This window comes from Aythya fuligula, chromosome 1, assembly GCF_009819795.1.
Source record: "Aythya fuligula isolate bAytFul2 chromosome 1, bAytFul2.pri, whole genome shotgun sequence".
In the NCBI taxonomy this organism is placed as follows: domain Eukaryota; kingdom Metazoa; phylum Chordata; class Aves; order Anseriformes; family Anatidae; genus Aythya; species Aythya fuligula.
Genome location: NC_045559.1, coordinates 183,982,002 through 184,005,881, shown reverse-complemented (window position 1 = coordinate 184,005,881; position 23,880 = coordinate 183,982,002). Strand labels below are relative to the sequence as shown.

The 23,880-nt window shown below is 35.9% G+C and overlaps 1 protein-coding gene across 11 annotated transcripts in view; it reads left to right on the top strand.

Moving 5' to 3' along the window:
• Positions 1-23,880, top strand: part of FRY (FRY microtubule binding protein) — a 232,797-nt gene that overhangs the window by 196,275 nt on the left and 12,642 nt on the right. For 8 of the 11 annotated variants that reach the window (XM_032207218.1, XM_032207230.1, XM_032207224.1 and 5 more), the window contains 12 exons: positions 486-665; positions 1,849-2,010; positions 2,810-2,884; positions 3,906-4,076; positions 6,085-6,093; positions 9,769-9,969; positions 10,491-10,652; positions 14,250-14,413; positions 15,616-15,805; positions 22,086-22,235; positions 23,072-23,170; positions 23,622-23,705. In XM_032207218.1, coding sequence (XP_032063109.1) covers positions 486-665; positions 1,849-2,010; positions 2,810-2,884; positions 3,906-4,076; positions 6,085-6,093; positions 9,769-9,969; positions 10,491-10,652; positions 14,250-14,413; positions 15,616-15,805; positions 22,086-22,235; positions 23,072-23,170; positions 23,622-23,705 — 1,647 coding nt within the window. Of the gene's footprint in view, positions 1-485; positions 666-1,848; positions 2,011-2,809; positions 2,885-3,905; positions 4,081-6,084; positions 6,094-9,763; positions 9,970-10,490; positions 10,653-14,249; positions 14,414-15,615; positions 15,806-22,085; positions 22,236-23,071; positions 23,171-23,621; positions 23,706-23,880 lie in introns of all 11 variants that reach the window. The other 3 variants (XM_032207210.1, XM_032207204.1, XM_032207197.1) reach the window with 2 other exon arrangements.

The following is a 23,880-nucleotide window of genomic DNA, read 5'->3' as shown; positions in this document are numbered from 1 at the left end:
GGCAGGCCACTTTTTAATTCTTAGTATGACGCACTTACCTTCAGAGGTGAGTGAGTATAAGCACTTACCTTCAGAGACTTCTGCACCAAACTCTTGGCAAGTGGAAAATACACATCTCTGCTAGGAATTCACAGCTCTAAAGTGCCTGTGTCAAGTCAGTTTTTCTGTTAAACAGATGGGCAATCTGAAATGGCCCCTGTATTCCCAATGATCAAGGCATTCAGGTGGGAAACTTTAAATCCTTTGTCTGTCAAATTGGTAGCTCTCCTGCTTTGCAGGCTAGTCCCCTAACCTGAGGCAAGGGGTTTGGTATCTCCTGTTGAAATTATTGTGGAAGTGTATACCTTGGTGCTGGCCAAGAGAGAGGAAGAATAGTATTGTTCTCATACCACATTTTTATTATGTGTCAAAAAAATGTCTGTAAACTGTAAATAATTTTGAATGTGTAAATCTTTAATTTTCTGATTAAATATATCTATTTCTAGAGCATTCACTGGAGAGAAGCCTTGAATATCCTGAAGTTGGTAGTTTCTCGTTCTGCCAGCTTAGTTTTACCATCATATCAACACAGTGATCTTTCAAAAATGGAAATACATCGAGTGTGGAACAGTGCTTCCAAGGAGCTACCGGGGAAGACTTTAGAGTTTCATTTTGATATTTCAGAGGTACTATTTGTAATTCTGCTACTTAAAACCTTACTTCTGTCATTTGATAATTCCTAAAACATGTTGTAGCTTCTTAAGAAAGTAGAAAACTTGTGAAAGAAAGGAAAGCTATAAAATAGAAAGTCTCTTAAATTCTCAGTCCACACTGACATATATAATGATATATTTAGTCACTGGAGGGTTTTTTCTGTATTTGCATTGGATTAATTTTTTTTTTTTGGAAGGAATTTTTGGTTGTGTTTAAAAGTCCCTGGTAGAAAAGCTATGTTGCAATTGCACCAACTGTAATATGTAAATACACTATGTGTATAATATATTTCCCCCAAGAATTTTATACTTGGATGCCAATGTTCGCTGTCCTCTTAAGGCAGTACTGCCTGGCTTCTGACTGAACTCTTTTATAGCAGTGTTTATCCTGCAAATCCTATGCGCCTTTTAACTTTATAGAACTGAATGGTCCTGTTGACTTTAACAGGCAACTCACTCTATTTATAGTTATGTACCTGCATGATTGCTCACAGCATTATGGAATTTACAGAGATAAAAGTGAGACTTTGTGTTAAAAGGAAATAGGAACATAAAAAGGTATCTTGTACTATTGTTATAAAGGGCTTTTTCTTGTTGTTTAATGTACGGTGGAGTCACCATCCATGGGGGTGTTTAAGGAAAGGTTGGATATGGTACTTAGGGAAATGTTTTAGTGGGTGATACTGGTGGTAGGGGGACAGCTGGACCAGATGATCTTGGAGGTCTTTTCCAACCTTAATGATCCTATGTAGAAACATGGAGAGGAAAAAAAAAAGGGGGGGAGGGGAGGACAAGAAATCTGGATTTGAAATAAATTTCATAAGCGTTCTGCTTTCTGGTTTTGTTGTTGTGGTTGGGTGTTTTTTTGGCTACTTCTTATGTTATAGACTATTAGTTGTTTTGAATGTTAGCTATTAGGGAACAGAATCACTCACTGCTAGGTGTGGTAATAGCCGCTGTGATTTCACAGTGGAAAGTAACGTACATACATACAAATTGATGTGAAATTTGTGAACCCCTTGTTTCCCCCATGCTTGTGATCTTCATAGTAATCTTTCCCTGCAACTTAAGTAGCAGGCCCCATTGTAAGTTCACCCAGGAGCATTGTGTTAGTAAATACCTAGTTAATTAGTTAATAAATTACTCTCTATTTAAGACTCCAATTATCGGGAGGCGGTATGATGAGCTGCAAAGTTCTTCTGGACGAGATGGTAAACCTAGGGCAATGGCTGTCACCCGAAGCACTTCTTCAACCTCATCGGGATCTAACTCCAATGTCCTTGTTCCTGTGAGCTGGAAGAGACCACAGTACTCTCAGGTAAACTCTTTCAAGTAGCACACAATTTATTTACAAGTTGCACTTGGAGCAACTGAATTACCGCACACTGGGTTCCAGACTGGCTGTGGAATAGCAGCACAAGCATCTGATGTGTGTGCTGAATTATCTTTCTCTTAGACTCAGAAATTGACTGCTGTGTTTTATAATACAGCCTTCTTTCAACCTGTAGTAAATGCATCTAAGACCTCAGTGTCACATTTAGCTAAAACTAACAGGTGAGTCCAGGTGTTAACAAGGAGAGCAGATAGATAGCAAGTGCCATTTTGTAACTGTTGTTTTCTTGGGAAATAGATAAAAAGAATTCCTTGGTACAATTATCCTAAAAGTGATGTTTGATTACATTATTGATTTTTCGTTAGCTGCCAGTTAAAACAAAACCATGAAGAATAACTGTATTTATTGTTTTCTTCTTTCTTTTATATGTAGCAGATTATAGAGGAGTGACTCAGCCTCCAATTCTGCAAAACATAATTATGTATGTGCTTAATTCTAAGGCTCTGAACTGTCCTTTTGAAGTGATCCACAGGATCTAATGTTTTCTTATTATGCTCAATAGAATTAATAGGCTAATTTTAAAATAATGAGCACCAAAATAATTAACAGCTATTTTTATTTTTCCGTGTATGCACAGTTGCTCTGAAAACAACCCTGTGAGCACTGAATGACTAATTCTTTGGCTGGTTCTTTCTAATTAAAAATTGTTAATGTATGTTTGTAGCCACCAGGAGAATGAGTGCTTTAAAAAAAATGCTAACTTGAGAAACATCTTGTCTCCTAGAAAAGGACAAAGGAAAAGCTGGTACATGTCCTTTCTCTGTGTGGTCAGGAAGTTGGGCTGAGTAAAAACCCTTCAGTAAGTAGCTTTGTATTGACCCTTTCTATATTACATTGTGCCCAAAAATTTAAATGTAAAGAACTCTATTTCCCAGTGTTGTTGACCCAATTCGTGTGATTTAATGTCACATCACAGTCATTCTAATTTACCCTGCTCTATGCTGCATTTCTCACCATATAGACCAGTGGGTAAATGGCCCTTCCACTTAAAGATTATTTACTTACAGAGCTACATGCTTTTTTTCTGTGTCAGATGTGATGTTATAGGATTTATGTATGGCAGCTCAGCGGGTAGAGGGTAATGATCTGTGGTATTACCAGTCTAAAGCCTTTATAGAGTACAAAATTAAATTACAGAAGTAAAACTGAGGTGGGATCTGATTTTTCTATTTGATACTAGTTGTAACTGTACTCTTTAAAAATTAATATTGTCTGGTGCTAGGAAATAAGCAATAGATCATCCAAAGTAGGAAGTTTTAGAAATAATTATTAAATATTCTCTATAGAGAAATGAACATTTCTGAATTATTTTGAATATTATTTATATATCATTTGTACTATGGTGCAAGATGGGGACCATTGCATCTTCACAACTAAATTGCACATATAATTATTTTTAGTAAGAAAGGAAAAAATATAGCATGTTGTGTTTTCTAATCTTGACATATTTTTGAACATCATTTTTAACTAGAAGCTTTTTGATGAACTTATCTCATCCCTTTGACAGTATTTGCTTTGCAAAATCCCCTGAATTTTGTTCTTGTAAATGTATACAAACATCCAGGCAACATCCATCTGCAGCCATTAGGAGGTAGCTGTAATATTCTTGGACGCGTTCCTGCAGTATGAAGTTGTTTCTTTGTACAAGTTTAATCTGAAGGCACCTGTCCAACATAAATAATAAAGAGTGTTCTAAAAATACTCAGTGAAGGAATTAGGTGTGTACTGGAAATACAGTCTTCCGAATAACCAATTACAGCTTTTAGGAAGAAACAACCGGAGTGAACAGTTTGTTACAAGAGAAATCCTTTGAATTGTAGGTGATTTTTTCTTCCTGTGGTGACTTGGATCTGATTGAGCACCAGACAAGCTTGGTGTCCTCAGAAGACGGAGCAAGGGAGCAGGAGAACATGGATGATTCAAACAGTGAACAACAATTCAGAGTCTTTAGGGACTTTGACTTCCTAGATGTTGAGCTGGAAGATGGGGAGGTACAGTATATTTTCTCTGAAACATCTCTTTTATTAAAACAGTTTGCTATTCTTTGTACTACAGACTGTACTTTTCTTATAACATAAAACTAACTGTTTAACTATAAACTTTACTTTGAGTTGAGATTATTTATAATGTTCACTTAGTGTTTACTTCAGTAGCATAACAGTAACAGGCTACCACACCCTTCCTTTCTGAATCAACTTTAGGAAACACTGTGAAACTGTTACTGGAAGATAAAGCCTCTATTCTAATACCTTTTAAGTGACTTCACCCTCAAGTGAATTTATTTTAAATACAATTTTTAAAATGTCTAAATTATTAATAAAAATATATTTTATTAAAAAAATAATTTGTTCCAAATCTGTTGGTTTGTGAGTAACCTACAAAATATGAATTCAGGCCTTCAGGCTGTTATTACTCTTACAAATGCTGATGAAATCACTAATGCTTGGAGAGAGGTAACTTCTCTGCTTAGGTGTCAGTGATTTCATGATTTCATGCAGGAGCAGAACCCTGGGGGCCCAGATCAAGTCTTGACAGGTCAGCTCATCTTTAGCTGAAACTGATGAAGGGAAAAGTTGAAGAAATGCTAAAAATTTTTTGGGAGGGCTGCACTCTTTAACTTTGCTTGTTTCAAACCTGGAGTGCTTCTTTCTGTTTGGATGCCAGACAAGTCTAACAATTTTGTTGCTATTTAAATGTTCAGAAATTGTTAGCTCTTTTGATGAATGCAAATGCTTATCAAATCTGAAAGTTTAATCATAAACTGGACTAAGTTTTATAAGTGAATTCTCCCAGGCATTGCTCTTAACCCTGATCAGAACATGTGTACAGGAAGAAATAATCAGTTTTTTCCCTAGTAGAATTACACTAGTAATATTTAAGGTAAACTGACCCCTTACCTGTGAACTCAAGTACATCTAAATTTCACTTTTTTTTCCGATGAAGAGAAAGGATGAATAAATGGAAGATTGTCACAGAGCCCTTATTTTCCAAGTCAGGAATCTCCTGTCAAAGTACAGTTACTTGGGCTCACAGTTGTGCATTGCTTTGCTCAAAATAAAATAAAAAAGCAGGTGACACCAGTGGTTGAAAATACATAATGAAGGAGCTTTATTCCACAAACAACAACAAGTAATAGAACATTAATGCCAAATTGCTTTCTCAGAGAGATGTACTGGCTGCAATTGTGTCTGCCTTAAATACTTTCAAAATATTAAAAGGAATTGGGACTCATTATCATAGAATAATTGTTTGTCCAGTGAGTGATATTTAGGAATTTCTTCTTTCTCTTCAGCAGTTAAAAGCATATACGTATTACATATAATTGTGCAGAACAATTCCTATCCAAAACAATTCACCTTCATGGACTCTGATCCTGCAAAGATTTGAGGATAAGTTCAAGACTGAGGCCTGAATTAATCAATATATTGATTGTCTTAAGTTGGTTGTGAGAGAGATACTAAACTGCTCAAGTTTTATGTGATGTATAACTAAAAATATCATTTTTTACATAATGCAGTTCTGAAATTGCCATGGATCTGAAACCTTGCATTCCAAGGTTTTGTCCTGCCTGATTTACTACTACTTTAGTGAAATAGATACTTCAGCCAAATTCAAACCTGGAAGAAGAAGCTATATCTCTAATGACTCAGTTGAAATCAGGTCTGAATTTGATATATTCATAAGCATGAGTAAAGCAATGTTGGAAAACTTAAACTAGCAAGAACACAAATAGACTTTCAAAAAAAGTTATGATTTAAGCAGGTCAATGATGCTTGTATCATCCCCAGATCAAAAAAAATATACTTTTTTGAAACTTCATAGAGATGTGAAGATAAGTAATGAACGTTTTCAAACTTAAAAGATAGGCTGAAGAGTTGAAGTTTTTGTGATAACATTAGCTATAACTGTAGGCAAATGTTTGTCTATGATGTCTTTAATACAGTAATTTTACATAGATTCTTTCTATTTGTTTTTCTATCTGTTATATCTGCTACCCAGGAACTTCAGGTAAGAATGCTACTTGAACTCAGATGTGCTAGTATATGTTATGCCTTCTTGCAAACTTGTATTATAAAATAACCTCATAGGTTTTTTTGTTGCCCTCCCCCTCTTCAGTGTGTGGGTGGGGGGGGGGGGTAGGTGTGTGCTTGGATTTCTGACAGTGCTTCATATTTTTGTCTTGTATTAGAAATATTTTTTAGTTCTTTTTCAAAAAATAAGTTTTAAATGACATTCTGCTTCATATTATGTTTGGTTTTGGCATTTTCAATGGTCTTGACAAACTTTGAAATATCTTAATTCTAGTATCAACATTTCAGAATTGGGCTATTTCACCTCTGTGTGTAAAAACTGTGTAAAAACAAAAGAACTTAACTATTTAAAACATAGTAAAGTTTATTCCATTTGTTCCTATGGACAAATAATATGTAATTCCCAGCATTTCAGTTGTAGAACATTGGCTCCTTTTAGCATCTTGCTAAAGCTGATACCTAAGACCTCTTCAGAAAGGTCAGTCATTGTTTTGACTGAAGTGCCTTAAATGAACTAAACAAATTAATTTAAAGCCTTAAATGAATTGAATAAATTAATTCATTCAGCTGTATACTCCTACTACCCTTTCCGGAATCATTTACCCTGTGGAGAAATCTGGAAAGGCACATCAGTGTCTGTGAGTTTGGGAACTAAAATTGCAGTTTATCCATGTATAGTGAGTACTGCAATGACACAGAATTGGAATGAATTGTAGAAGTGATTTAAAAATATATATATTAACAACAGTATTTTGTATATATGTTTGTATATCATAGCTACTATGAAAAAACAAAACAACAACAAAAACACAAAATGTCTTTGTCTCAAAATGCCCGTGCTCTAAAAGATAAAAACCTTTGGAAGTGTTACTGTACTATTTAGTTCCACAATGCGTTTGCCTATACCCTACAATGTTTTTGTGACTCCAGTGACTTTGCATACTGTGTCAATACAGTAAGGTAAAAACTTGTCCGAAAGAAGTGTGGTTCTTACCAGTTTTTTGAAGGAGATATTTTGCTGTCTCCCACATTGTATTACTCAATTTTTTTTGACCTTTCTGTGCCTCCCTTTCCCCTGCGTTGTGGTAATGTTTAAAGCAGCTGCGATGGCCAGTCTGCACCTTTACCAGAGGGCAGTGATTATGGAAAGTCCTATGTAATAGCTGCAAGGCATGTTTATAAGTGACTCTTTTCTCTGGAATTGATGTTTGTTCCTGGTGGCTTTTAAGATAGGTGATATCTTTGCTCCTACTGTAGATAAAATGAGCAGCCTCTCAAATACATCTTCCCTCCTGCTTGTTCACTGTGAAGGAAATACTGCTTCAGACTACAAAACCAACTCCACCTCAGTATATGTGTTGGCCTCTTGTTTAAATTCAGTTTAAATTCTGGGTGTCCCTGTAGAAAGGTTATGCTAACCCAGATACTGTGGGTTATTTCATCTCTCACCCTTCTCTCTCACTTTTAATTCACTCCCCCCTTCTAATAGCATGCCCTAGAAGTGTCGCTTTTCATTTCTCTTCTTTTTGTTGGCTTCCTTCTTTAACCCATTGCAGAAGAAAACCACAAGAAATAGGCCCATAGACACAGGCTGCAAAATTCACTGATAGCTGCCCCAGGCACCATGAGGATCATGGTCATAATGGTCATCTTTGCTTGCTTGCTTACTTGCTTTGTTTCATTATTTTTTTAGTTCAGTAACTGACATTTTTGTGGAGGATGCCCCTTGCTGCACGTATCCTCCAGCCTTCATGGGGGAGGATGGATTGCCTAAGAATTTGCTAAAATAAGTAGCTGGAAACTGCACAATCATTTTTCTGAGTTAGAGACCTAATTTCTTAAATGTTTCTGGATCCCTTCCTGCACAAAACTACTATATGATCCCAGTGCCAGGATGAAAAAAATCGTTTTCATTTGTTCTTAAATATAATGTCTTCCTTAATTCTACACGTTCTTGTGGATTACAATTCTTGCATTTCTGTTTTTTTTTTTTTTTTCCTAAAAATGCATCTTTCTTTTTTCCTAATACTTTTTCATGAAAGGTGAGCAGCGTCTCATAAAACTGAACTGTTTCCAATCATTTTCCAAAATCCATTGCGTTAAAGGGCAATGATGCAAAATAAGATCTGTTTGTGCAAGCTGTTTGATTGTTTAGGAGGTTAGACTGCTATTGAATTAATTGCACATTAAGCACTTTGAGGCACCCACTCAGTAAATGTCTGAGTCCTGAATAGGGATTACTCAAGTGTTTAAAAACAGAAATCTGCTGAAGTACATTACTGAACTGAGACTTTTTCTATGATTGAACATAATTTTAATCTGCGTGAGCCCGAGAGAAATTCTTCTATAATCAGTGATTTGCTAATATTTATGATTTTTTTAGGCAGAGCAATATTTTTCTCAAATTCAGCTGTTTCATATTTAAAAGATCACTGCCAACTTGAATTCTGAGCACTTGCTTTGCTTGTTTAAGAACATTGCTTCTTACAGTCTTGTTTTAAGAAGGCATCTTTGAACTTTAAGAAACATTTCTTTCCTCTATCCATTTCCTTCCCATGTTGATGTAATGTTGAGGGTTTTCACCTAGAGAAAGGGCTCAAAGCTGCTGCTGGATGCTTCTGGGTAGACCTTCCCGTGCTTTGTAAGGCTCATTTGGACTCCATGGTCCATAGCAGGAGCGGTTGCAGATGCTCTTGCATTGCTGGGGAAGAACCTGGCCAGACTTGACTAAGGGAGCAAGAGAATTAGGGTAACTAGTGATACCAAGTACAGTCTGCTGAAAATATAAATAAACAAATGGAAAAATGGTGGAAAACGATTTGTCACCTTTATACATGAAAGAAATTAAGTGATCTTTGTATCAGTTCACCAGCTTAACAAAGTTATGCAATTTGCTTAATGCATTCAGCTTTATGCAACTGTATGTGAAAATCCAAACTGAAAGTTAACCAAGTTCACTTGACGGAAAATGAAAAAAATTAAATTTTTCACTTAAAAAGTGAAATCTTATTTTGTACTATACTTCTCAAAGTATTCTTTCAAGTAACTCAGCTAAGTTCAAATTACAAAAATAAACCACATAGGCTTGAATAAATTTAAAAGGAGTGCTGCTTCAGCTATTACATTTTGCGTGCTAAATGAAGAGTGCATTCAAATCTACCTTACCTCATTGCTATGGTAATGTACATAAAGAAAAAATTAAAAATCTTTAACGTATGTTTCACGGTTGAAACATTGCTATGACCCACGCTCCTAATATTTTTAAACATCATGAGCAAAAGACCTTAAAATTGTTTCCAAACTTCCCTTCTGCCTGTAATTGCTCTACTGGTATTGAGATGTGTATGTACATGGACTTACAAAAAAAATGAATTGTTAAATGGGCAAATGCATGAAACACATCTAATACTGAAAAGAATGACTCTTCATTTAACTGTCATTTCCATGCTTCTGCTCTTACCTGCAGGTGAAGTGCTGGACAGTTTTAAATGCTCCTGTTACATTATAGCTTAACAAAATAATGTCTATATCAAATTTGTATTATATTTTCACATTTAAAAAAATATTTCCTGACCTAACTTTGATCTAATGATTAATTCATTGTATATGATGAGTATCAAGTCAAGGGAGCTGACCCTACGTCCCATTTCAGGGTGAGAGCATGGACAACTTCAACTGGGGAGTTCGGAGACGGTCTCTGGATAGCCTGGACAAGTGTGACATGCAGCTGCTGGAGGAGAGCCAGCTCTCAGGGAGCACGCCCAGCCTGAACAAAATGAACCGTGAGGACTCAGATGAGTCATCAGAGGAGGAGGACCTGACCACCAGCCAAATCTTGGAGAACTCAGACCTAGTGAGTTGCAAACCTGCAATTTAACAATAGATTGGGCTGTGTTTTAAATAAGCTGGGCTTTTAGTTTCCTCTTGTCCAGGTGCAATCTAATCAGCTGACACTGGGGGATGGCATTCAATGCGGTATTTTCTCACTGTTTGCTTTTCCCTTATTTGAAAATGTATGCAAGAATTTTAATGCAAAATTCAAAACACAGAAAGCATCGTATCTGATTAGATACCCTTTTTTCACAAATTGCGTAAGTGACTAGTAGTAAATCTATCTGATAAATTGAATACTGAAAGAATAGAACAAGACTTCCATTTTGCAAACTGGGTCAGGTTTTCATTGTTAATTTCTGGGATGCTTGCATACAATTTCTGTGATAGAAATATTGAAAGGGTTATACTGTGACTACATGTACAAGCTAATAGAGCCACTGTCACTGTCCTTTAATGTTCGCTTTGCGTGTTCATAAAAGCAATGTTTGGTAAGGTAGCTGCATACTCAGTTCTTTTGTGCTTTTGATGTATTTTGTACAGATTATAAATCTTTCCCCCTCTGAGGATACAAACCACATTGACTCACTTTCTACATCGTGTGACACAACTTCAGCAGACCCTCATCATTTTAATATAGGAACATCTAGCTTTGATGGGTCTTTGCCTGATATGAATAATCTCCAAGTGTCTGAAGGATCCAAGGTGAATAAAATTTTACTTTCTTTTCCAACTACAATGAATTTAATGTAACAAGTTTATTTTACTTAGACATTCATGAAAGGTTTGATCTGTGAAAGCAAGTATATTCTGACTTCCTGCACGTAATGGTATAATTCAGTATATTCATGTGCTCCTGAACACTCATACCCTTTCTGTTCTACTTATGCTTTCTTTATTAAAAGTTTTTATTTGTTGTTTCTTGAAGATATTGCACTATATAAACACAAAGATGCTACTAGCTCATTAGAAGACAAATTCATGAACTGGGTGCAAGTTACAACTCTAAAGGAATACTTTTTTGTTCTTCATGCTGATTTAACAGAACAATGTGCCAACTCATGGGGTGGGTGTATGCATGTATTCACTGAGATTTTTTTGTATGTGGGAACCTATTGTACAGTTGTGTGCACTGGATTCAGTTCTTGCCTTTTGGCAGACGCTCAGAAATTTTAAATTCATGACCACAGTATTAAGCCATCTTGGGTAGAAGGAGGCAGAAGGATTTGCGAGGATAAAACAACCATGCTCATCACAGTTTATTTCAGACAAATGTATCGGAAGACGAACATAATGTAAGGTTGGTAAATGGTTATCAGTGTGAGGGCAGTTTCTTTAATTTCCTGTTTGATAATGCTTCTGGTTTTGGGAGATCAGGTGAATGCTTTCTTTCCAGAAATATAATCTGAAGGTTTTTTATTGTGGCTTTATGACACTTCTGCCTTAACAGTAAAGCTTTCTCTGTCGTGTCTGGATTGGATTTCTTATGCAGAAGAGCAGTGTAAGAATAGAACAGGGGAGGAAAATAGTTACCTCGTATATTCCTCAGCTTTCGTTCCTGTTCTTGCTTTTGGTCTGTTCCAAACGCAGCCACGCAAGTAATGGGTACACTGCATGTTACTGAAGTTACAGAAACCAGAATTCTAGATGACAGGTTGTAGAAAAGGAGGTTGGAATTGTGCTCAGTATTGGACTAATTGTGCTAGAAACCTCCCTAAGAGGGAGAAAGGACAGAAGGAGGGAGATGTGCTTAAGGATCAGGGAGGAGGGAAACTTCTTAAAATAATGGTTGTGGAAAATATTAAACTGATTATCATTTGTCAAAACAACTCTTGGTAATTTCTACATAATAACTTGTCTATAAGCAGAAGTTGGCAGAATTTCAGTTCAGGAAGCTATAGTCTGAACAGATACATTTGCAGGTGGTGACTGCGGCTAATCTTGTACCTTCAGATGTAGAAGCTGTTGGTGCCGCACATTAAGAATTGCAAATCACAGTTCAGAAGTTTCGTGTAGGCCTGGGGTTTGTAATCTTTAGTATGAAAATGTCTTTAATGCCCCAATATGTAATGCACCAGTGTTCAGCACAAAGCTTTGGAAACAGAAAATATGTAAATAATGAAAAAGCACAGTGGTTTCTTGTGAGGTTGACAGGCAAATTCACTTAGTCCTGAGACAGGTTTGAAGTTAGTGAGGTACATAACCCAAGTTGACAGGGATTTGCCAATGTTCGAAGGATACTTGAACTGATAAACTCTACACAGTGTCTTCTTAGTGTTTTTTTACCTCAAAGAGATTTTCTTTTAGTATGCATACTTCTGTGTTTTTACTCAAAACAAACTGTAGGAAGTATAAATAAAGTTAAAATGCTTGGTTTGGTATTTATTTTAAGGAAGAAGTCATCCAATTTTTAGTCAGAAAACTTGAAACTTCCACCTCAGTAATTTTTACTTAATTTGATAACACAAAATCTGAGTCCTTTCTTGTTTCGCTTTTTGTCTGAGTTTTTATTTCCAGAGTGCTAATGGTATGTCAACAATGCAGAGGAAAATGTTTGTTACTTCTTTAGTGCTAAATGAAAAGGTTTAGTTGTTGCATCACAATCAAAAACAAAAATATCACCTCTGCTTTTAAATAGATGCAGTGAATGAGAGTAACAGACATTAAAAGGCCTTCTCAAATGGCTCAGTGCCAAAATCCAGATGTTATCATTAATGACAAGAAGTTGATTAAACTTATTTTCTATTAAAGATAGTGACAGCAATAATTTAAGATAGTATTAATAAGGGATCAGAAGGCAATGGTAGATTACGCTATGTGGATGCAAAGATTAAGATAACATCTTGTATATTTTTCAAGTTATCAAAACTCCTCTATTTTTGGAAGTGTATTCTAATCCTACATGTGAAATCCATTGCTACACACATCTTTAGAATTCACGTTTTTTCTTTTTCTTTTTTGAACATCTTGGTGGACTCCAGTGGATGGGAGGTGTTTGTTTCACCTTTCTTTGCACTTTATCCCATCAAAATGTGTTTTCCTCATACAAACACTCTCATTACCATAAACAAACCAATAGTTCAGTAGTAGCATTTCGTATTTGAAAGTGGTTAATGCTAACTTCTTCTTGACAAAGCATAAAACATTTATGCTTCTTGACAGTTGCTCTGGCTCCTATTCTCGTAATCCAGCCTTTTAGCTTTTATTTCTCTTTTCAAAACAGTTTGTGCTGTGATTCATTTCATCCCTCTTGGACTCAGAAGTACTCTTATCACTTTAGGTTATTAAAGAAAAAAATCAATCACCTTTCTCCTACTTAATTTCTTATCTTGTTTAATTTTCAGAAATTCAAATTCCCAAAATTTATCTGTAGGATTCAACCGGGTCTGGTAACCTGCAGAGGGCCTCTTTTCACTTCAAATTCAACTTGCCATAAACTTCCCTCCCTACCAGCTCACAACGCACATACATACATGCACATACACATCTGTGCACAAGCATACACCTCATGAGACGCCTCAAACAGAAAAGAAGAAAAAATAAAGAGTTTATGTACTTCACATTGCAGTCATCCCAACAGGAACTGCTTTGCAGAAATGCTGTGGATGGTGCAGACAAATGGCAAAAGGTTAAAACTGAAACAAAATTTGTTCAGACTAAAAATGCAAGACAAATTGGAAAGATTTCAAGAAGAAATCAAGAGAGGCGATCAGAGTTGTCCATTAGCTTTAGATGCTAATGGACTGAAAAAAAAAAAGGGGGGGGAAGGAAATGATAGAAGCGTAATCCTTTTCATGGCCTGGGTTCTTCTTGTATGGCAGTTACTATGTAAATATGACATGCTAAGAATAATTCTCAATTCTAAGCATGCATACAATCTTCCAGACAGTGATTGTTTTCAATATGTTTTGAGAGTTGTTAATATACTCTTGGACCCTGCAAAGTGCTAAATGGTGAGGACAGCCTGGCAGTAAGAAGAACCCTATTGTTTTTCCTGAAAAAAAAATACTTCCTTGCTATGATGCCAACTATATTGAAATCTGAAATTCTTTGCTAGACAAATTGAGTTGAAGAAATACTTAAAACCAACACTGGTCCAAGACCTCAAGTTAAGCAAATACAGTATTTTTACTGAAGTTTAACTTGGTTCATGTCTTTTATAGTATAGGGATTAATAACTGTGCAATTTAATGTTCTGTCAAGTATGTGTGTTTTCTTTGTTTCATTAAGCACTTTCTAGGTATTAGTGGTATTAACTTACTAATTTGCTGTTTTCTAAGACATCATCATTCACTCCCCTAGGTTGAAGCTGTACATGAAGAGCAAGATATAGCAGTCCATGAGGATGAGCTTTCGGGGTCTACAAATGAACTCCCTGGAGCATTTGAATGCAGTGATAGCCTTAGTCTGGATATGACAGAGACTGAAGAGAAAGTTGACAGGCTGGAACAATTCGCTCTTACCAGGTACTTGTATATATATATAGTGTATGTAAAAATGCTGTTATGTTGTACAACAAAGTGGTAGTAAGGTGTTAGTTATATCATGGAATGGCTCTTTTGGTCACTGGAGATGTAAATCTCTTGTGAGTTTAGAGTATGAAGACAGTGTCAAAATTATCAGCAGGTTTATTGTTCAACTCCAAAAAGAACAAGACTCTCTGTATGCACAGTTCATATCCTGTTTTCCTTACACATCTAGGCAGTTAGTCATTAAACACATAAATAAATTAAAAAAAAATGATTTTTAAAGTTTTGCAGTAACATAAATTCTGCTTAGTTGACTGTTCAACAGATCAACCATGCATTCATCCTTCTTATTGCTTGTGGGTCATAAGGAGGTCACAGTACTGTCAAAAATCCCATCTGTGTACTTTTGAAGCCTCCAGATGATCATGACAGGACCCCAGTAAATGTTGCACCAAAGCATCAAGATTTTTTCTTGCCATATGCAGCTGCTTCAGATTTTGAATGCTGAGTTAGATTGCAGTCAACATCTTTTTATGAAGAGTAAAGTAGTAAGGATGCATACAGAGGCCTTCTCTCTCTTTCTTTGTGCCACATTTCAGAATCACAACTCCTGTTCTTGGGAGCCATAGGAAGTATTTCTCCACCTCAAAGGGGCAAGTAGCTTAGTACCCTTTATAAATTGGAGTCAACCAGTTTCATTGACCGTGGCAGAATGATGAGAAGTCTTATGAATGGGGAGAAGAGACAGATCTTCTCCCACCCATTATATTAGCAGGGGGAGGGTGATAAACCAAATGGGTCAGAATGCATAATGTTTGTACAGGCTGAGATATTTTTTTCAAAATATACGTTTTGCTATACATTATTATAACCAAGTTTTCCCAGAAGAGGTGTCTTTCATCTTGGCTTCTATCATCCTGTGAAGTTTTAACCTTCTTCCTCCAAACCATTGTATGATAAAGCAATTCAAGTATCCCAGGATGGGGAAATATAGATGATGATAGGAATTCTCATTTGGATGTTTTTCTCATTGTGGCCAACATCTTGCCAGTTTTCAAAAGTAACTTGAAAGTTGATGAGTATCTTTAGAAAGATGCTGTAATTGGTCCTGTGATTACATCTCTCAATTATAGTGTATTTTATCTGACACCTTCTCATTATTTTCCTTTCATCACAGTTTATTTTCTTTTCTCCTTCAGTTTTGGAGATGTTGATCGAAATGCCTCCCCTCCACCCTCGCCATTTTTTTCTGCCATCCTTGCTGCATTTCAGCCAGCAGCCTGTGACGATGCAGAAGAAGCCTGGCGTAGTCATATCAACCAGCTCATGTGTGATTCTGATGGTTCCTGTGCAGTTTATACATTTCATGTGTTCTCTTCCTTGTTTAAGGTGAGAAAATACATTTAAGAGATAACATCAAAATGTTTAGATTGTGCATGGCTATTAGGATGGCTCTTGATAGTGGTACTAGTAATGAACTAACAGTGGTGTCACCGTTTTAATTTTGCGTGTTACAGAATTATACTAGACTATCATGCAGAACTGTCCTCTAGGACTAGTTTTGTCATAAAAGTAACATGTATCTCATATTTGTGGGTTTGAAGATAACATTACAAAACGCAGATCCACTTCAAAGAGTATTTTCTTCTGTACTTTAGAAGTAGTCTGAAACAACAACTGTAAGAGAGAGGAAATAGCCTTTTCATCTGAAACTATTGTTAATCTGTTATTTCAACGTAACCTGTTGAAATTTGACCACGCCCAATGTAAATGTCAACATTATTAAATATTTTGTAGCTAATAATTTGAATAGAAATATCCAACTGCCATCATATAAAATAAATTCCAGAGAATGTGTCTAAAGACTAGAGATGTATTTTTCCTTTCTAAAGCTGTGTGCATACAAAGATAAGAATCATGCAAGAAGACAAGAAAAAAAATACATTAAATGTACGAGCTGTTCTAAGAAATCACTGTCTGTATTTGCATGTAATTAGTTTTAAAGCAGTTTTTTATTGTTTTTCCTGCTTTATATGAGGCAGCTGCAGGATGTATCACATTCTGCAGCAGAGTACACAACAGTTACGTAACTTCATGCAGACTTAAATTACCTGTGGTTTCAGAGTATGCAGTTTTTTTTATTAGCAAAGAGGGACCCTGCTAATAAATATACCATCTCAAGATCTTTTGGTATATTTAAGACTGTTCTTACACGAAAGAAGCATCATGCTTTAGGACTGTCCTTTCCATCCTATTTCCTCTGCAGTTAATTATATTTCTACTCGTGCTGTACACTGCATCCTCTTTTAAACATTGTACCACTTTAAATATGGGTACCTAAAGATAGGCATTCTTTTGAACACTGTCTCATAAATGACCATTTGAAAAAAAACTCCCAGCATTGACTTAAGTGCATGACAGGTCAACTTTGAAAATTAACCCTGTGTTTCTTCATGATGTAACAGCAAAAAAGTCGAAATACACATCAGTCCTAGAGATTAATGGCCCTGTTCAAGTATTTTGAGAGTTACTTGTCCTTTTTGTCTTCCTTGAAGAGGTGGAATGAAAATGGTGTCATGTACTTTTGAAAAGCAAAAAAATAAATACCATGTAATGCAAGACCTAAACATTACTTGTGAAGTGCCTATTTAAATCCAAATCATGACATACACACAGTGCACTTGCTGTTGTGCTTCTCCTGTTTTTGAAAGGTAGCCTACTAATGTTTTTCAGATAACTGGATAAGAAGGATTCAATACTGCTCTCAAAAGGTTTTTCAATAATGGTATAACATGAAAAACAGCAAAGAAAATTTAAAGGTGTTAATAGTATCAACAAACCAGGATTTTCTAGATGGAGCTACAGATGTATTTTTCATTTATAAAAATAGCTCTGTTACTTTCGCAGATTTTTTTTTCATAAGATCTCAGCTTCTCTGGAATTGTATTGTGTTTGCACTGTTAAACTTTACTGCTCGTCCAATAACTTAAAAGATTTTTGACCCTCATGAACAGGAAGTTTGAGAAACAAGCCGAATATTTGCTAGGCTCACAAGGCAAAGTACTGCCAAAATATTTAACTGTGAAGCAAAATCCTTGTTTGGAATAGCCTGTCAACTAAATAGTTAGTGAAGTGAAGGAAGTGCGTTTTCCAGGGCACCTACATTTTGGTCTGCATCAAGTTGATGGTATCCTGGATGTTAGCCCACAATACGCTAAGCTTGTTTAAAATTCCTGAAATTATTGAAGTACTTTTCCTGTAAACTGGTCGTATCTCAGAGATCTCTGGATAATCCTTACAACTGTGTGCTCTAAGCTGCCTCTTCATATTCTGTCAAATCAAATGTCTTCCAGAAGACCATCCGATTACAAGACAAGTACATTTGAGAGCCAGCAAGTAGTTTCCACAGTTGAGCCTTCTTGTTACTAAAAATCCTCTTCCCAGAAGAGGAAACATCATGTTAACAAGAAAAAAAATGGGGGAATGTTATGTTATTATTCACGTTCACAGAAAACACAGCGACTATATTCAGGCATATACATACGCATAGTTGATATAATGGTGGTGGTTGGCACAATTACTCCCAATAGTCCCATTTCATAAAATATATGATGCATTCAGGCCTTGCTTGAAAGATTTCAGTCACTGTAATCTGCACCCAAAAGGACAATACTGAGATACCTTGGTATAGAACTGATAGTCCATGTATTTACAAAATAAATTTATTTAATGAGGTAAAATACCCAGATACCAATATATGGTCTCTGACCATTTCAAGTTTTAATACTTTAGGACAGTGTTTAAGACTGTTGTATTTTTAACAGTGGATTGATTGTTGCTTCCATGAATATCTGAAAAGGAATGCAGAAGAGGAAGAATATGTTTACTGAACAATAAACACTAGACTGATCAGGTGTTGATGAAGCTATGACTAAAATGTTTTGAGGAAGTTATGTTCTTAAAATAAACTAAAATTGTTTAAACTCATTCACAGATGAGTGCAAGAAGGAACCTAAGGAGTTCATGGTCCGTATCTTGCCCAGACTACATTGTTCGTTTTGGTCTTTTTAACTTTTTCTCTAAACTGTTCTTAACTTCTAGGCTAAGATGAAACTTCAAAACATTCCTAGGCAAAGTAGTCCAGTACTTAGTCATGACTCCTAATCATTTCAAAACTTCTGTGTTTTATGTCCATGACTGCTTGCTCTATCCATAGTGATACTCCTCTTTTCTTTGTAGTTTGTAGACCACTATCATGACTTCACCTATCCAAACTTTCTCTTATTTAATTTCAGTTCTTCCAGCCTTCACCATAAGCCACATTTTTGAAACTTCTAGCTGTTGCTATGGGCTCTTTTCAGTTAGTCTGTGTATTCCTTGAAAAGCAAGATCAGGTTCTTTACTTCAGCCTAAGTTTTTATTAGCACTGACTTGAATTGGATTAGATGTTATGTAGAAGTTACTTCTGTGTAAAAACTTCTGATAACTACTTTACAGTAGGATAGAGTTAATTCATTTTTCACTTGTAATCCAATCTACTATGTAGATCTTTTTCTACAGAATTTTGCCTTTCTGGTTACTCTCCATCCTGAATGTGCTCTCTTGACTGTTTCTGTCTAGGTGTACAACCTTGTCCTTCTTTTTTTTTCCCTGCACCATTTTTCCAGTCTGTCAAGATCCCTGGCTCCCAAAGAGCTTGCAGGCACTGCAACTCAATCATCTATGCATTTAATATGCATGTTATATGTTCCATTATTCAGTATTTTCATTAACGACTTGGTTAGTGCCTAAGACAGATCCCAGTGTAATTCTGCTCAATTTATCTTTAAAATTGAACAGTGAGATGATGATAATTACCTTGTATGGTTTTCCATACCTAGTTACCTCTAGACCAAGTTTTTCTACCTCACTTCTAAGATAGTAAATGAATTAATATGCAACATATCAATTGCTTTTCCTCATATAGCATTTAAGCCTTTCATGGAAGTTAAATGGTTTTATATGATTGGCTGTAAAGAGTTCTGTACTGTCTATTATTTATCTCTTATACATTCCCACAGTTTCCCAAACTTGTAATTCCTTTTGCTTTTTGAGATAAACCCTTTCCTTATGTTTTTTACAACACCCTGTATTCTCTGAGTTCTCAAATATAATCATTATGGCTTGTAGATTTCTTTACCCAGTATTACAATTATCATAACGTGAATTTCCCTAATCTGCAATGATGTAAAAAGATCCATTCTGACCTGATTTTTTATTGAGTCCAATTGATGTTTACCTGTTTCAGCTGTACCCAGATGTCCTTTCTGGGAGCAGTAAGGCAAAAGAAGGCATTTTCAGTAACATCTGTTAGCAGCTCCATTGTGAGTCCTTAGCCTTTCTCTTAATTATCTCTAGAATATTTTCTTGTGATTCTCTCTATTTCTAATTTGTTTGGCATCCACCTCTCTGATTATTGTGCTAACAATGTCATTCTAATTTTGGTGCCCAAGTTAGTAATTGAATAGTTTTATGTTCTGTTCTTTGCATGAGTATTTCCCTGAGTGAAGGCTTCATGATTTAGCCAGATATATGGCTTAATGTATTTTCTCTTTAAGTGTCCTCTTTTTCTGTCCTCTTTTTCACTAAAGAAATGCCCTCTTCTTCTTATCTCCTTTTCCCCATGAAGTTGCTTCTCATGGGCTCCTTCCTGCAAATTCTGAATGCACTCAGCTGTATTTTTTCTGTGGTCTCTCTTCATCGTTGCCTCAGAATCATAAACTCAGTTACTCCTCCCCACGAAGGGACTGCAGCACTTAAAAAGGTTACCCAGAGGGGCTGTGGATCTCAGACCTTAGAGCTTTCACATCTCATCTAGAAAAATCCATGGCTGACCTTATCTAGCGTTGTTAGCACCAGTCCCACTTCAAGGTGAAGGATGGACTAGATGTTTTCCAGAGCTCCCTTCCAGTCAATGGAAGTTTTTAAGTTTCTATCCCATGATCTGTCTTTCTAAATTTGCTTCCACTTTTACATTCTCAGCTACCTCTTCTCTGTTGGTTAGTTTCAAATCTAGATCTCCTTCCTTTCATTGAAGAGCTGTCAGCAAAAGTTGTACTGAGTTGGACCTAGTCTTTCAGAAGATACCCAAGTAGTAAACAAGCAACTGTCACCAAGCTCTGTGATCTAGATGATTCTGCTAGTTGCTCATAAAAATAATTATTTACCTGTTTTGGTAGTAATTAGTAAGAGCCCCTTGTCCCAGCTACAGATTCAGTGCAGCAGAGAATCCAAGCTATGTGCTAAGTGACATGTGTAGGGCTTTGTTTTCTGTGTTGAAGCAAAATGGTAGAAACATACCGTACCGGTATCATGCCAGTCTATGTGATCTTGGCTATGAACAGAGCCAGCTCAGTTTAGAGAGAATTTCACAGATAAGCAATGATGAAATGGTGCTGTCGAGAAAGTATCTCTTTAACTATTTTATAAAATAGTTATGATATATGCCCTACCTACAGTGTGATTTTAGCTTTTTTTTTTTTTTTTTTTTTTTTTTTTTTTTAATAAAAAACCATCCATTTCTACAACATCTGTTACCTATAACATCTGAACTGAGCTCACCTGATTTTAAGTACTTCACATTGAGGCCCCAGAACAGGTGCAGTAAAGGCCATTTATATGTTTGTTGCCCAAATAGTTGTTCAGGAAGCACTTCTTTTCCAGTAAAGAATGCTCACGGTGATATAGGTCCTCACTAACATTCCTCAGAGAAATGCCTGAAGTTATGTGGGGTGAATCATATAAAAGTGTTGCATACTTTTATTGTAAACAACATGTTCCTGGTGCTCCCGCCAGCTGGGCAGTTGGCCTTAGTGAGATATGTTTTGGCAGTGAAGCCTGCTCTGTATTTATCAATACAATTATTTCAGGTCTTGAAAGACTATTATTTTTATTAAAATATATTTTTATTTACTACTTGCTTTCTATATTAGCTACTGAAAAGAAAATATCAGTGCTAGAATGTTTCTGGAAGACTAAACTGTTTTAAGACTCAAAATATTTAAAAAAAAAAAAAAAAAAAAAAAAAAAGAGAGAGAGAGAGAAGAAGAATTCCCGGATGCAATGCAGTATTTCTGGAGTCCACCCAAACAGCAGAAAAGTTTTAGTAAGAAGGTTTTTCCCACAGGGCAAAGCAAAAGTTCTTTTCTGTTTTGTTTTGTGTTTTTTTTCGTGCTGCTGTTTGGCATTAGGATGTCCATTATATTGTCTGATTAGCCACTTGACGTGGTGTACTAACAAAACAATGCCCGGAATGGGCAGAAAAAGTAATATGCTTATCAACTTTGTTAACTCTGTACAACCAAATAAAAAAAAATATGCATGTGGATAAAAAGCTGTATAAAGATTGAATCAGCTTGATAAAAATACATTTCACAGTAGATAATTACTAACTCTGTATCTAGTTTCACAGCTGCCCAGCTCTACACTGTGATAATAATTATTGCTCAGTATCCTCGAGCAAGCATTCGGTTCTCCAGTTGTCCAGAAGGAGATGGTCTCTGTTGCATATTACTGTGCAAGACACATGCAATAACAAAGCAACAAAAAAAAAAAGCATGCCATTTTCCTCACAAATGAGAGTAGCTTGTACCTGAGTAGAGAATGTGATAAGCTGTACTTTGTTTTACAGAATATTCAGAAAAGATTCTGCTTCCTAACCTGCGATGCAGCTAGCTACCTGGGAGACAACCTGCGAGGAATAGGCTCCAAGTTTGTGAGGTCTTCCCAGATGTTAACATCATGCTCAGAATGTCCTACTCTTTTTGTAGATGCAGAAACAGTGAGTATACTCCTTTCAAAAGGCATGTACTGTGTGGCAGTGTGGTATTTCATTGACTGTTTCACATTAGGGCAACTCCTGAACAGATATGTCAAGAAGGTACCCGCCTCCCATCTCTATTTATGTCTTGTTCTTAATCAAATTTCTATTAATTTTTCATATTACTTCATTAGGTAAGTACTGACAGATAAGCAATAGGATGTGTTGAGCCTGCCTGCCAAAAAGTAGTATAAAACAAGTGTCTGCCCCACAAATGGAAAAGGAGGAGCTATTTTTTATAGACTTCAGCATGGAAGATGAAAATATGTTTAGTGGCTTCATTTGAGACAACTAATGTGAACTGGATGATAAATATATATATATATTAGGAAATGAGGTGGCTCTTGTTGTTTTCATTCTGACCCATGTTTGTCCAAAAGCTTAATGACAGTGTGGCCTCACAGAGGAGCACTGAGGGAGGAACTTCTGAAGTTTAATCTTGGGTCTGGTTTTGGCCTGCAGTTGTGGCCATGAAGAGCTGCAATTAATGCCATTAGAGAGCAGTGGAGATTAACTAGTTAAGCTTTGAGTAGTATTTTATTTTAGGGAAGTCTTTCACCAAGCTGTTAAACGCAGATAATGATTTCATGTGTAAATTATCATAGGTGCACCTGTTGGTATTGAGCTCTCGGTATAGTATTCTTTGTGGCATAAACATAAAATCAAGCAGTTTTCAGTGCAAATATCTGTAAATCTATTATTTTGCAAAATATGTTCTCTAATATATTTTCTATTCTATCAGTATTTTTATACTTTTATAGTGACATTTACTAGTGTTTTTGATTTCATTTTTCCAGCTTCTCTCTTGTGGCCTTCTTGAAAAGCTGAAGTTCAGTGTCCTAGAACTGCAAGAATACCTGGACACATACAACAACAGAAAAGAAGCAACACTCTCGGTATGCTGGATTCTGCCATTTTCTTGTTTTTGTATGCATGTATACTTATACTATGTCAGGAGACTGAAGATAATGTCAAATCTGTTTCAGTTAACATTCAGTAAATGTTTCAGGTACTAGATTCATTAAATGTTTCTTTCTGAACATATGAACCAGAACTTAAAAAAAAAAAAAAAAAAAAAAAAAAAAAAGTACCTTTATATTTTAGAAACATTTTCCTTTCTCCTATTTAGCAATTAATTAAATAATTTTCTTGTTTTATGCGATTCAAATACTAATAAAAATCAAAAATATATCTTTTTAATTACAGTCAAAGCAAATCGTATGAACAAAAGTTACAATCACCAAATTTTGTTTACAGGCCATGGTGTGAAAACAAATACTGTTTACCTTTCTACAAATCAAGCTATAGGCCTTACACATATCTTCTTTCATTTCTTTCTGAAAACAGTGGCTTGCAAACTGCAAAGCAACGTTTGCTGGGGGCTCACGAGATGGAGTTATTACCTGCCAGCCAGGGGACTCAGAAGAGAAGGTAATGAGCAAGGAGGAGTATTTTGCTCCTCTAAAGTGATGTACAATATAGCCTGTTCTTAGACCCACAAGATCCTGGTATACTTTCTTCTCATCTCTCTGCTGGGGTTGGGTATAATGCAGTTTTCACACTCAGGACTCAAAGGTATTCAGAGCTAACCCTGCGTGACTTGTGT